Source organism: Chiroxiphia lanceolata, chromosome 3, assembly GCF_009829145.1.
Source record: "Chiroxiphia lanceolata isolate bChiLan1 chromosome 3, bChiLan1.pri, whole genome shotgun sequence".
Lineage (NCBI taxonomy): Eukaryota > Metazoa > Chordata > Aves > Passeriformes > Pipridae > Chiroxiphia > Chiroxiphia lanceolata.
Window position 1 is genome coordinate 69,364,429 of NC_045639.1, and position 13,581 is coordinate 69,378,009.

At 40.8% G+C, this 13,581-nt stretch overlaps 1 protein-coding gene across 4 annotated transcripts in view; it reads left to right on the top strand.

Moving 5' to 3' along the window:
- FYN (FYN proto-oncogene, Src family tyrosine kinase) overlaps positions 1–11,748 on the top strand; it is a 143,521-nt gene extending 131,773 nt beyond the window's left edge. For all 4 annotated transcript variants that reach the window (XM_032682669.1, XM_032682665.1, XM_032682667.1 and 1 more), the window contains one exon: positions 8,831–11,748. In XM_032682669.1, coding sequence (XP_032538560.1) covers positions 8,831–9,039 — 209 coding nt within the window. In that variant the 3' untranslated portion in view covers positions 9,040–11,748. The remainder of the gene's footprint in view (positions 1–8,830) is intronic.
- Positions 11,749–13,581: the final 1,833 nt, after the last annotated feature.

Sequence of the window (13,581 nt, forward strand, 5' to 3'; positions counted from 1 at the left end):
CTCCCAGAGAGGCCTTACTCCATTTCTTCTGTAAGTCTGGCTCTCTGCAAGGTTTGATGACAAGGTCTAAATGTCTGGTATTACCAAATCTCTATTTTATGAACTCTTAAATTTCAATCCTTGCTTTTGAGAGGGACAGAAAGGAAAGAAAATAATTCTGCAGTGTGCAGGCCAGAGCTCATAGCAGGGTCACAGCGGGGCCAAAATCTCTGCATGGGGGAACCGGAGGCCTCATGGCTCTTTGTTGAAACCCTGCCAAGTATCCAATGGATTAAGATTTGTAGGAGGGGGTGATTGGATCTGCCTATGCAGAAAGAGCTTTTGATTCTGTTGCCCCCCTGAAGATTGTAGGCATTCAGGTGAAAAGGAGAGGGGTGAGGTGAAAGCCATCCATTACATACCAAAGAATTCAATCCCTTCATTTTCTCATCTGTGCGGTTACTAACAACAGGGGATGCCCTGCATCTGAAGATGTATATAGCTGCATTTTTACTCTTTTTATAAAAAAAAAAAATTCTCTAAATACTCAACTGTATGGCCATGTGCACTGCAGGTGAATTAATGGAAAGTGCCCCACAGCAGTTTCAATGTTCCGGCCTGTGCTGTGATTAAGCAGTCAGTTCCATATATCAAATTGAGCAGGAGAAGCATCAAGGTGGAGTTCTGTTTCCTGTGGTATTTCATGCCACTTCAGAAGCCTGAACTCTGCAAAACTAATGTCCCAGACTTTTACTAGGAATGTCAACTTTGCTAGCACCGAACAGCCAGTAGCTGATATTTGGGTAGAGAATATGGGGACTGAAAGGCATCTCATGATCAGAAGTGAATTCTGGCTTGATTAACAGTGAGCAGCTTAGCAAAGCTGTGACTGAGATCACAGAATGAGGTAACAGAAAACAGTTTCTGTAGGAGGGATGAGTCCCTCTGTAGAGTTAAGGTGATTTTTTTCCCCTGAGCTCCATACTGGTGGGGCAAAGATGCTTAGTGACTTAACCGTCTGCCTTAACACGTGCATGAGCACAAACAGACACACACACATGCAGGGAAAATACCATTTCACATGAAAATGACAATTTAAGCCCCATGTTTACTCACAAGTTTATAGCTGAACACAGTGTTGGCTTTGGATGTCTGCACTTCACAAAGGTTTCTTTCCCTCCCTAATTGAAAAAAGTCCACTGGATCTGCATTTAAGTGCTTGCAATACATAACTTCTTGTGGGAGTCATGACAGTAATCTCAGGCATGGGCTGTGTCCTGAAATTCTGGACAGTTTTATTATGTGGCAGTCTGAGCACATCAAAGACAACCAGCGGCATCTCTCCTCTTTCAGCACGGTCCTTCCCCTTCATCCCTCACTGCATAAAGCCCTCACACACCAAAAGTCCTTCCAGCTCACTCTCCCCCACCTGCACTGGGAAGACATGAAGTAGCTGGAAGCAATTTTTTGTGTGTTACATATCACAAAGTCAGCAATTTTCTGGACAGTCATGTACTGCCTTGGTTACACACTGCCTGTGCCCTATGCCAGGGCCATTCTTCCTTGCTGGGACTCCCAGATTGCTCATCCGGGAGGCCTTAACCATTCCCATGGCCACCATCACTCCCCTCTGTCAGTTTTACCTAAGGGCAGCCTCTATTTTACATTTGAATTTCCAAAGTCTTTACAGATTTCAATCCAGTCTCAGTCCCCAGACCCTAACTGGGAAAGCTTTTATGGATTGAGGCAACAGTGGAGGGGAACTGAAGCCTTCTCAGAAGGTTCTGGTTTTGCATGTGGGCTGAAAAGAGGGCTCAGACTTCCCAAAGTGACAAAGGCCTCCTGAGGTCTGTAGAAAAGACTATCCTTCCCTGACATAGAAAGGACCATCCATCTTCTGCTTCATGCTGGGAAGAGGAAGGACCTCATGGAAGGACAAAGTTTCATGAATACATGTCCCTGTCTGAGGTGTGGAGTAGGGTTCAGATGCACGCACAGGACTTTTTCTGCCATTGTGGCATGGCTTGCACAAGGAGGAAAAGATGAGATTTCAATAACCCTGAGAAGCAAGACTCAGGCATCTTCACCCAAGTAGACAACTTATAGGTGACAGAATGCAGTCTGTTGGCACTGCCAGCCACTTTGGCACCCAAGGCATGTGGATTTATGAGCTCTGAAAAGCATCAGTCTTGAAACAAAGAGGATCTGAACTGTCACTCTGCTGTAATATCCAGTTTCTGAAACAGATGTGGGCATGTTGTCCCGATGTTCCTGCTTACAACTTGTAGCAGGCTGGGGGGGGAGCAGGGAGAGGCCCTCAGACAAAGGGATTGCTCTCTTGCTTGACAAGCTCTTAGTGCCTGGAGAGGTTATTTATAGCGCACACCCTAGTTCTGGTGTGGTACCCATGCCCCCAGGTCACTGTACCTTATGCCTTCCAGTGCCTGGAATCAGGCATTGTTTTAAACTTGTGTAGAAGGATGGAGAAGTATAAGGAGGAGGACAGAAGACGAAAGCAGGCAGTTTATAGGAGGGAAACAGAACAGGTAGAACAAAACTTAAAAAGCTTTGTCCCCAAGATTTCCAAGTAGTTCCTGTCCTGATGCCCCATTTTGGAAGAGAGGCTGGAGCAGTGGTGAGATATATGAGCAGTAAAGATTTTGCTAACAGAGATGAAGATCAAGCTGGAGTTCATAATCAAGCCTTGCCCCAGGCCCCATAGCTCCCACAAGCAAGACCAACTTTCTGATAGTTGTCCTCACATTCATGTTTCAACTAAGCCTGTTTTACTGTCAGTGGTCATAATGGACCACTATGATAACTAATTTACGTGGGGGGTTTTATGCTTTCTTATTCTTTTCACAAGGCAGTAGATTGAAATAAGCAACTTTCACAGTCTGTCTAGGCATTCATATTTTCATTGCTGGGATAAATATTTCCATTATTACAGCGGGGAAATAAAAAATAGATGTGGGCAGAGGAGGAGCCAAGTTAAATAAAGTAGTCAGCTTGTTGAACTTCTTCAGTGTCTGTTTCTTTCCCTTTGACAAATGCCCTTTGGATTTTAGTTTGTTTCTTGTTTTAATGGAGTTTAAGAGTAGGAGGTTGAATTTCTCTAGCAGTATCAGAGAATTTATGGGGTTTTAACATGCTGCCTTTTGGATAGCCAAAAATCTCAGCTGCACTGAACAAGCACCTCTGAACTTGCCCCTTCTGCTTTCTGCTGCACTTGTCACATCAAGAGCATTTACATTTTATGTCTATTGTGACAGCCACCATGGTGCTATCCACATTGCTGTCTCTGGCCAAGCAGGTCTTTGAGCCTGGGCTCCAAGCAGCCCTGCAGTCTCTGGGGAGCTGTGTTCAGCCTCCACATCTCTGGGGGAAGCTGGGCCACAAGTACCAGAGAGCACACGGTGCCCAAGCCTGAGGCCAAGTATGTATCAGCAAGCCAACATATGTGTGTGTGTAGCATCACCATGGATGGTAGCTGAGGAGTTGAGAAAGATGTGTTCTCAGCACACAGCATAGATAAGATCAGGTGCATTTCTTTATAAGCAGGAAAGCTCCAGTCACAAATGCTGTACCATCTATTATACCAAGCATACGATTACTTATTTTAAAAAACAAAACCAAAACAAAGAACAGATATTGACAGTCTAGCTTTGTGGGTGCTTTGAGGATGAGGAAATGTTGGGTGTTTTCAGGCCTTAATTTCTAAATGAAGTGATATGACTTCCAGATTTTTAAAGCTTGTTACTACTTTTCCTCAGAAATAACTAGGTTCACATTGTACTCAGTAAGAACAGCATTATGCTTCAAAGATTGTCTTCCCTTAGGAGCAGCTTTCCTGTTCCCTTCAGTGCACTGTATTAGTTTGATCATTGGTCTGAAAGCACGCAGTGGGTCTAGAAGGAACGTCATTCTCAGCCTAGCAGAAGAAAGCAAGAATAAAGTGGTTTAAAACCATCACTCTACTCGCTGGGCTTCACATGGCCACAAGTAGTCTATATAGCTCATTAGCTTTGTATGTGGGGACTCTGCCTTGTTACAGTAATGTTTCTGGTCTTCTGGAAGAGCAGCATTGCCCAGATCTGTGCTATTTGCACGTCTGTTATGCTCCATCTAATCAAGGTGCTCAGAGCACTCCAAAGCAATTTCCAGTGTTTTCTTTAGCCACAAATGGAAACTTCACATCCTCTTTTGTGTCACAGTAACTCTTAAAGCCTCTGTAACTTAAAGTTACTACAACGTTTCTGTGAAAAGCCAAGCACTATTGAGTTTCTGTCCCCAGTCCATACAAGCAATAGATTTTTATTGTATTGTGCATTAAAGTGGCCGTATCCTGTGGCATCCTAAGATTATTGGAGGCTTCACTAATAAAGCTGAGTGGTGGGAGGTTATTTGATTTTTGATCTTCTCAGAGAATTAAAAGGCTAATGGAAAAGCCATTTTTTGGAAACAGGATGTTTTCTTCTTGGATCAAACTGTAATTCTAGAAACATCATGAGCATAAACTGGTTTTTCATAGATTTGTAGAATTCATAGAATAGCTTGGGTTGGAAGGGACCTTTCAAAAGTTAACTAGTCCAATCCACCTGCAATAAGCAGGGACATCTTCAGCTAGATCAGGTTACTCAGAGCCCCATCCAACCTGGCCTTGAACATTCATAGGGTTGGGGGCATCCATGACCTCTCCAGGCAACTTGATCCAGTGTTTCACCACCCTCATTGTAAAAAACCTTTTTTCTTATATATACTCTAAATCAACTCCCCTTCATTTTAAAACCATTACCCCTTGTCCTACTGCAAGAGGCCCTGCTAAAAATGTTGTTCCCATCATTCTTATAGGCCCCCTTCGAGCACTGAAAGGCCAAAACAAGGTCTCCCTAGATCCTTCTCTAGACTGAACAATCCTGATTTGCTCACCCGTTTCTCATAGGAGAGGTGATCGATCCCTCTAATCATCTTCATGGACCTTCTCTGGGCTTCCTTCAACAGGTTGATGTCCTTCCTTCCTGTGTCGAGAACCCCAGAGCTGGATGCAGTACTCCACATGGGGTCTCACCAGAGTGGAGGGGCAGAATCACCTCCCTCGACCTGCTGGCCGTGGTGCTTTTGATGCAGCCCAAGACACAGTTGGCTTTCTGGGCTGCAAGTGCACATTACTGGTTCATGTCCAGCCTCTCATCCACCAGCACCCCCAAGTCCTTCTCAGCAGGGCTGCTCTCGGTCTATTCACCCTCCAGCCTGTATTGGTACCAGGGATTGCCCCAACCCAGGTTTTAAGGGGTCTAGAAGCATGCTGCAAGCAGAATGTCATTTATTATTTACTAAGAGTTGAAACTCTTGGGTACTCATTAGGAGAGGGGAGTTGTACAAATGCTCAAATATTCTCTATGAGGTGTTAGAAGTGCAGATATGACAGGCTCCTGCTATCAAAAGAGAAACACTAAAACTTGCTGGATAAGTGAATCTATAGAATAAGTTTGTAAACATCATTAGGCCTTTTAAGAGGTAAAATGTGTACCTGAAGCACTGTTATAAGTCTGACTAATAATCCAATAGATTTAGGTGAAAAAAAGTCTTTGAAACTTCTTTTTTAAATTAACAACACATGTCAAAAACAACAGAATTTCTTTGGCAAATGCTAGGTGCTTCAGCCCTTGCTGGATATATGAATTCCAGTAAGGAACATGAGGATTACCTGGTTTAGTTTCATATCTGGGTTTTACTGTGAGGGAAGGGAAAAGAGAAAGGAAAAGAAGGGCATTTTCCTGGATTAAACCATGATAAGAAAACCTGGCTTGACTCACTTTCCAGGGACGAAAAAAATTACTATGATTTCAGACAGCAATGTCTCTTTCATGTTCTTTTCTCTATCTTTTTGTTAAACAAAGGGAAGTGAAGGGCTGTTTATGTTTTTCCTCCCCCCTCTGTTTCCTCAGGGTTTTTCTTCCAGCACACAGTTCCTTATCAGGTTTCAGAGTGTGCTTTGCAGCACTGAGTAAAGCACTGATATCTTAGAACAACAAATCAGTTGGGAAGAAGCTTTGCTGCTGCTGTTGCTTCCATCTATGTTGTATTTAAAGGCATATTGCCAAAATAAAAACAAAGAATGCAGTTTGCTAGTATTTTTAGGTATATACAATAGATGAGGTACTAGTAACAGTTATTTTCATAGCTGTTATATGTAAGGGAAGCAAAGCACAGCAGAAGTTCTTACCCCAAAATATGAGGTAATTCAGCCAATTCAAAGACAAGGATATGAAAAAAGGATGGAGATTTTTGTTCAAAATGCAAATTTATAAAACTAATATTGAGAATATAATGTGAACAAAATGCCCATGTTTTTTCTCGTAGCATCTTGAAACCAGCAAGGCCAGAGAGTTTGGGCTGATGCTGCCTTGAGTTGGTGATGACTAACAGACCACTAGTGTTGTCTTGTAATTTAATGAAAAAGTAAAATACCTTTGAAAATGTTTTTGTGGGATAGTGAAAAACACCCAAACATTTGCTCAGTGTGTGGCAAGCTTTTCTGGTTTGTTATGAGCCTCTGTGACCTAACAACATCAGTTTGGAGACAATGATAGAAAAGAGCCTTAACTCTATGCAGGATCTGATGTCTGCAGAGAACAGTTATCACTCTATATTCATCATTTTGAAGTCCTAACCATGGTCTACTTTAGATGCCATATGAACTGTTTGCTCCTACTTATAAACATCTAACACCAAAAATACAGTGGATGGATGCAGGTGATAAATAAAATACAAGAAACCAGTGCTAAAGTGTTGGTCTACAGGTTAGGAAACACCGTAAATTAGTAATCTAACCTTTCTTTTTGCAATTATCACTGCTAAAGACCAAATCCAAGGATACAGCCAAGTTAGCAGCCTAAATGCTATGTAGTGTAAGGATATTATTCCCTGCCATGGTTTAACCCCAGCTGGGAATTTAAGTGCCATGCAGACACTCGCTCACTCTCCCTGCCCCCACCAAGGTTGGATGGGGAGGAGAACTGGAATAAAAGTAAAACCATTTCTTCTACCTTGAAAGGGTAGATATCCATCCAAGAGGTTGAGGTAAAAACAGTTAATAATTGAAATAAAGTATAATACATTAATAATTTTAATGAAAGTGAAAAAGAGAGGCATGAAAGCCAAGGAAAACAAGGGATGCACAATATAGTTTCTCTCAGCTTCTTGTGCACCTCCTCACTGGCAGAACATGAGAAACTGAAAAGTCCTTGACTTAGGATAAACACTTCTTATCAACAACTAAAACGTCTGTGTGTTATCAACATTATTCTCATACCAAATCCAAAACACAGCACTGTACCAGCTACTAGGAAGAAAATTAACTCTATCCCAGCCAAAACCAGACATTACCACTAGTCTAAGTATAGAGTAGACAAATGAATCTGTATCAAAGAGGGTGGTTGAATTATTCCTAACAAATAAGTTTACAAAAAATACAAGGTAGAGAGAATTCCCTGGCCCTTGAAGGTGGGACAAGGAAATTCTTCAAGAGGACAACCTGAAAGAAGAAAGTGGAGGATTCATAAGGAAGGATGGTGTCATGGAAGCCAGGGAGAGGATAAGCTAACAGAAAGTGCAACATCAACGTTCTGGTTTCTAGATTTGGTCTTGGAAAAACTTAAGTATCCCTGCTGGTTCTCCTGCAGAACTGCCTGGCAGGACCCACTAAGTCAGGGGAGTGAAACCTTCCAATATTTTTCTGCAGAGGACTGGGCCAAGGCTTGCCAACTGTCAAGCCACAAAGCTTGCAGTCAGCATGCATGCTTCTCTGAAACACCTCTGCATACAGTGCCAGTCTTACCTTTGGTTACTGTAAAAGATATGTAAACTAAAGCTGAGGTTGACTGCAATTAATGTTTGGTGAAAAGCACCTCAGCACGGGAATCGAGGGTTGAAGGGATTGTATAGAAAAGACAAGGTAGCAAAGGGCCTGGCCTGCCTCTTAGAGGCAAGCAAGATGAGCCACCATCCCTGGACGTAATTAAAAGACTGTAGATGTGGCACTTAATGGTGTGGTTTAGTGGTGGACTTGGCAGTGTTAGGTTAACAACTGGACTTGATGATCTTAAGAGTCTTTTCCAACCTAAATATTTCTGTGATTCTGTGACAGTAATGTAACTTTTTACCTTTTTTTGAGAGAGAACTGTGGTTCTGCAGTGGAGCTGTTTTGCTTGATATGTGACTTGTCTTCTGAGCAACTTTGCTCTCTTCTGGGTTGGGATGGAACAGTGGAATGTGATAGAAACAATATTAACCAGCTCACATGGAGAGAGGACAAATCAGCAGCAATAAGCTTCTGAACTGACATTGAGGGCAATGTTGCTGGACATCTCTGGCAGCCCAGAGTGGCAGAGTTTGTGTTGAAGTTCCTGAAGCATGACCTTACAGAATGCTTCCAGAAAGGCCCACACTCAGTGCGAAGGTTTCAAAAATTCATCCTAATTTCTATAATTTTGAATTTTCTATTTTTTGCAATGGATTTATTTTCCTTAAGCATTTCACATAATATATTTCACAGCTACTGCTATTGGAAAGGGAAAGCACCAAATCCTGCCCATTGTGAGTAAGCCAAGAGGGTAACCATGGGAGCAGCATTTTGCTCATCACTGGATCCTAAAACCCTCTACTGAGAAACAAAATAATCCAAGTTACCTTGAAGTAGATGAAGAGCTGAAACAGGACATCGGGGTGGTTTTGTTTCATTTGTCTTAACCAAAAGAAATAAGTATGATTGAGAAAACCTCATATAGATATAATTATACTTGAGTTCATTTTCCTGTAATTTAACTGTGGATTTGTATGTCCTTTACAGGCATGAATAACCGTGAAGTCTTGGAGCAAGTAGAACGAGGTTATCGGATGCCATGTCCTCAGGACTGTCCCATCTCCTTGCACGAGCTTATGATTCACTGCTGGAAAAAAGACCCAGAGGAGCGTCCAACTTTTGAATATTTACAGGGTTTTCTTGAAGACTACTTCACTGCAACAGAACCCCAGTACCAGCCCGGTGACAACCTGTAAATCTCTGGTTTTCAGACACTGTCATGAATTACCAGGTGTTTCTCAGCCCTGTCCCATCTGCCCTTTATCTTCCAACGCTGTGATCAGCTTCTCCAGAGTGCAGCATCTTCCAGCACCTCAGTGCACAGGAGGGGCTGAAGCTGAGAACTTCTGCAGCCCTTGCCTATGACCACTTGTCCTAATAATCTGAATGTCCTGGATGAAAAGGAGAAAAACACTTGTTTTTTTCTTAATCAGAGACTCCAAAACTGCATTGTATTGATGTTATGTAAACTGCAAAACCTCTGTTCATTGTAAATAGTAACTCAGTGCCAATAACTGATCCTAGTGCTTTCCTTTTTTTAAAATGCAAAACCTATGTGATTTTAACTAGTCTTCTCCTGATTCAACTAAAAGTATTATTTTCCAGAAGTGGCCTCTTTGTCTAAAACATTTTTTTTCATGTTTTAACAAATAAAAAATCAGGACAGGTGTTTGGTTTTTTGCTTTTTTATATATAAAATATATATAATATATATACATACCTGTACATACAGTATACGGGTGCTATTGCAAAGGAAACTCATTTGAATTGAATGAATCCTGCTGCAGCAGTACCCAGAAAGCGATAATTTTACTGCAGACATGAAAACACTGGTGGGATTCTGAAAGCCAGTGATCTAATTTTTGGCTTTTGCCAAGCATGATTTTTTTAAATTGGATTGCACTTTTTGTTTATGATTATGTACCTGTAGATGGTTGTAACTTTGCTCTTTCAGGAATCATGTGCTGTATTTACAGTAATGTTTCCAATGTTTGACAAGTGTGTGATGATTTGTTCTTGAAATTAAAACGAACATATTTAAAGCAAGAAAACTACACCATCACCGTTTGAACTGGAAATTGAAACTACAAGGACTTATTGTATCAAAACATGTATACTGAAATGGTTCAAAAAGATTTATTAAGCAGTGTAACCGCATTCAGATGGTCTTAAAATCATAGCATTTTAGCCATGTCCCCCTGCTAAATTGTTGGTCATGCAACTAGGATTTTTCTGTTTTATGTGTAACATTTTTCCATTGTAAAATAAGTGTGTTAAATGTCCTGTACTGCTAATGAAATTACTTTCTCTGTGTCTGCAAGTTCTCCAGTGGAATTACTATGCACTTCTTTACATTTCATGGGGGATGCACAGAACAAAGTATTACCTTTTCAGTTGTCTGTACCAGCCTTGAAATACTTACGTTTAACCAAAAAACAAAAAAAAATTCATTTCTATTTCTATTGAGTTTTTAATACTGAGTTGCAAATTTTAAAGTCTTAATTACATTTTGTTATGGTTTATTTGCAAGTTTACATTTTAAAACTGTTTAACTTTCTTAATTTAGTAATTAAAAAAAAGGAGCATTTTACATTTGGATAGTTGTTTTTTTGTTTAAACTGTGGAGATAATGGTGGAGATGAGATTAAAAACTTTTCAAGAAGGGGTGTCATGCCATTTGAGGCATCATATTTCATAGGAGTATGCAGACCAGTTACCTATGGGACATCATTTTCCAAATTACTAAGTCAATATGTTTTTAAACAACTGGAGTTCAACTGTAAGGAAGACGGCTGAATGCATAGCTAGTCTCTCATTTTTCTGTTCTACAAACAGTTTGTTCTTTATTAGTTCTGTTGCATTTAACGTGACTACTTTTACATTTACAAGTGTTGCAGGAAAAGATTTTCTATGCCTTGTATTGCTGTTATTGCTTTAAAAGATTGCGGCTGAGTAAGACCTCCCAACAGTTGAAACTTGTTTTTAATTATTTAATACTTAGATTGTGAAATTATATTTTGAAGATTCACACATTTTCTAAAGAGAACCTTTAGTGAAAACTAACCCAATAATGAATTGAGATTCAGAGAACAAATTGTCATTGTTTTAATATTTTCTATACAAAACTTTGACTGAAAATCCTCTTGCAAAGGAGGCTTCCACACTTAGCCTTTCTCAAAGTGTGAATTTATATGGTAATGTTGCTTGTTACCAGATTTCCATGATAAATTGGTTAACGTTTTACATGTAGAGTCTATGAGCAATGTTATGTACATGATATATTCAATGTTGCTGTACCTGTAGCTGTGGAGTACTGAAGAGGCCATGATTCTTGTTGGACTTTTAGCTTCCTCGTAGTACTTACAAAGCAAGTCGTGGTCCTCTTTTTTTTTCCCCACAGCTACCCCCCTGCCTTAACACATCCTCCATGGAACTGAGGACTCCATAGTAACTCAGCGGGCCTGGTGAAGCCAAAGTGTCACCTACTCGGCCCAGTGCTCGGTGGCAAAGCATGGCCATTCTGCCAAGTTCCTTAGCAGCCTTTGCTATGACACAAATTTGAGTGCAGTTTCCATCTGTAATGCGGGATGAGCCTAAAACATTAGTTTGCCTATGTTTCTCATTGGAAGTAAGACTCAGATGGGGCGTTGTTGGGGTTTTATGGCCTTTATTTCTGATTCTTTGGGTTTGCTGTTCCTTGTATTGCATTCGGTCTATGAGTACCTTGTTGGTCTCTGCCGGATCTCTGCCTGCAGCTGGCTTGTGTGCAGACTGGTGCCACTGTTGAGTGGCAAATCCAGACCATTTCTCATCGGTAGCTCTTCTGCTTCTTTTTATTAATGTTGGGAGTTTTGTTGTTTGGGTTTTTTAATCTCTGAAATAAAAACATTAGCAAAAAATTTAAACAAGGTTGTTAGCATTTTTGCTATAAATTAATAGAAGCCATTTCTTAACACTGTGTATACACCACAAATAGCTGTGTGGTGACTGTAAAGTAGAATTTATGAGACTAAGAATTTCCTGTTCCCTCCAATAATTTTTTAATGTAAGGCTAATAAACTCCATCCAGATAAAAACAAGTGGCCAAATGCTTCCCCCCCCCGCCCACCTGACTCCCAAACGATCCACAATGCGGTGGTGAAGTTCCAGAAGAGGTCTTTCAGAAGACCTCCCAGCAGCTGAAAGGACTCTGTGGGGTGACACAGGCATCTCTAGGCCAAGTTTAATTCAACACCATTCCCAAGAAAAATGGCAGGCAGAAATGCAACACTGCTGCCAAAGGGACAGCTAGTACAATTCTTATTATATTTCTGTGGGAAGGAAATGATGTGAGACTTGGTGGTCTTCGAAAAAGACCAACGTTTGTCAAAGGCACTAACATGATATTCTTTGGCTTATGTAAACAGTGCTCGACTTAGTTCTATGTGACACTCTGGTTTTGATTTAATTACCATTGTAGAAAAAACAAAGTAAATACAAAACAGAAAAGTGATTAACTGCTAAAATTACAAGAATAATCACAAACGGAAAATCTGTCTCCAGTGTGAGTGTTTCTCCTGAAGCCTCTAGACTGGAAAGGACTACCTGCAGACCAAGAAGGCAGACTGTAAATGTACTTGACCTTGCCACATAACTTCAAGGTGAGTAGAAAGTTGCTCAGATTTATTTTAATATGCACCATCCTTTTCTCAAGCTCTGCAATAAAAATGCAGCACACTAATGAATGCAACCATATTGTACCCAAGGGGTTTAAGGGCCTCACACAAGGCTGAGCCCAAGCATGCAAGAGCTATTAGGAACTATACAGTAGCTCCTCTTCTAAAGTGTAGACAATATTCATTCATCAAAGAAGTCTTTTCCTGTCTAATGGGAAATTACCACCAGCAGTGCAGACAAAAGGATATTTATTTTCTCCAGTCTTGTCAGTTTGAGGGTCTGTCTGTCTTTCAAGAATAATTGAAGTCTGTTTGTAGCTCAGAAATCTCATTGTGTTCTGCAGTCTTGGAAAACAGTGATTATAATTTCCTGTGACTCATATACAGGGATATTTTATCACTGAGGGGACTCCTGTCGACTGGAGCAGCATTCTCTGCCATCTTAACTGAAGAAGAGGGCACTTCAGTTTCAGATTTTCCTGCGCAGACCAAACCAGAACCTGTGTCCTTTCAACAGAAAAGGAAAAGAGGCCCCTTGCCAGGATTGCTACCGGAGTAGGGTGCTAATCCCTCCCTCTCAGTGCTTCTAAATTTCTCAGGAGAACTTCTTACAGCTAAAACCAGGTTGCTGAAATTCATTTTGAATGTTAGGGAGGAAATGCTGGCTTCACTTAAGTCTGTGAGATATTTCTATTGACGTTTAATACAGACACTCTTCTTGTGTGCGTGTGTGTGTGTGCGCGCGCATTTATCTGTATCTCAAAAGGAAATTCACACACAAAAACATTACACAAACATCAATCCATCTCCTTGTATTCCTCCCCTGCAGCTGAATGCTTAACAAAAACGTAAGACCAGGACATGAGTAGATTGGAGGACATAATGGTATTAACAACAAAAGAGCTTCTCTTTTTTTTTTCTTCTATTTTTCTTTCTTTTTTTTTTCTGATGGTTCCCACTACATGATCAGTTACAATCCATATTTTCAGGAGAGAGCTGGTAGCAGCAAGTGCTGCTACCATGTCCCAGTGATGCTCTGTGTCTCTGGCTACTGCAAAGAGCAACCTGCAGCTGATTTCAAAG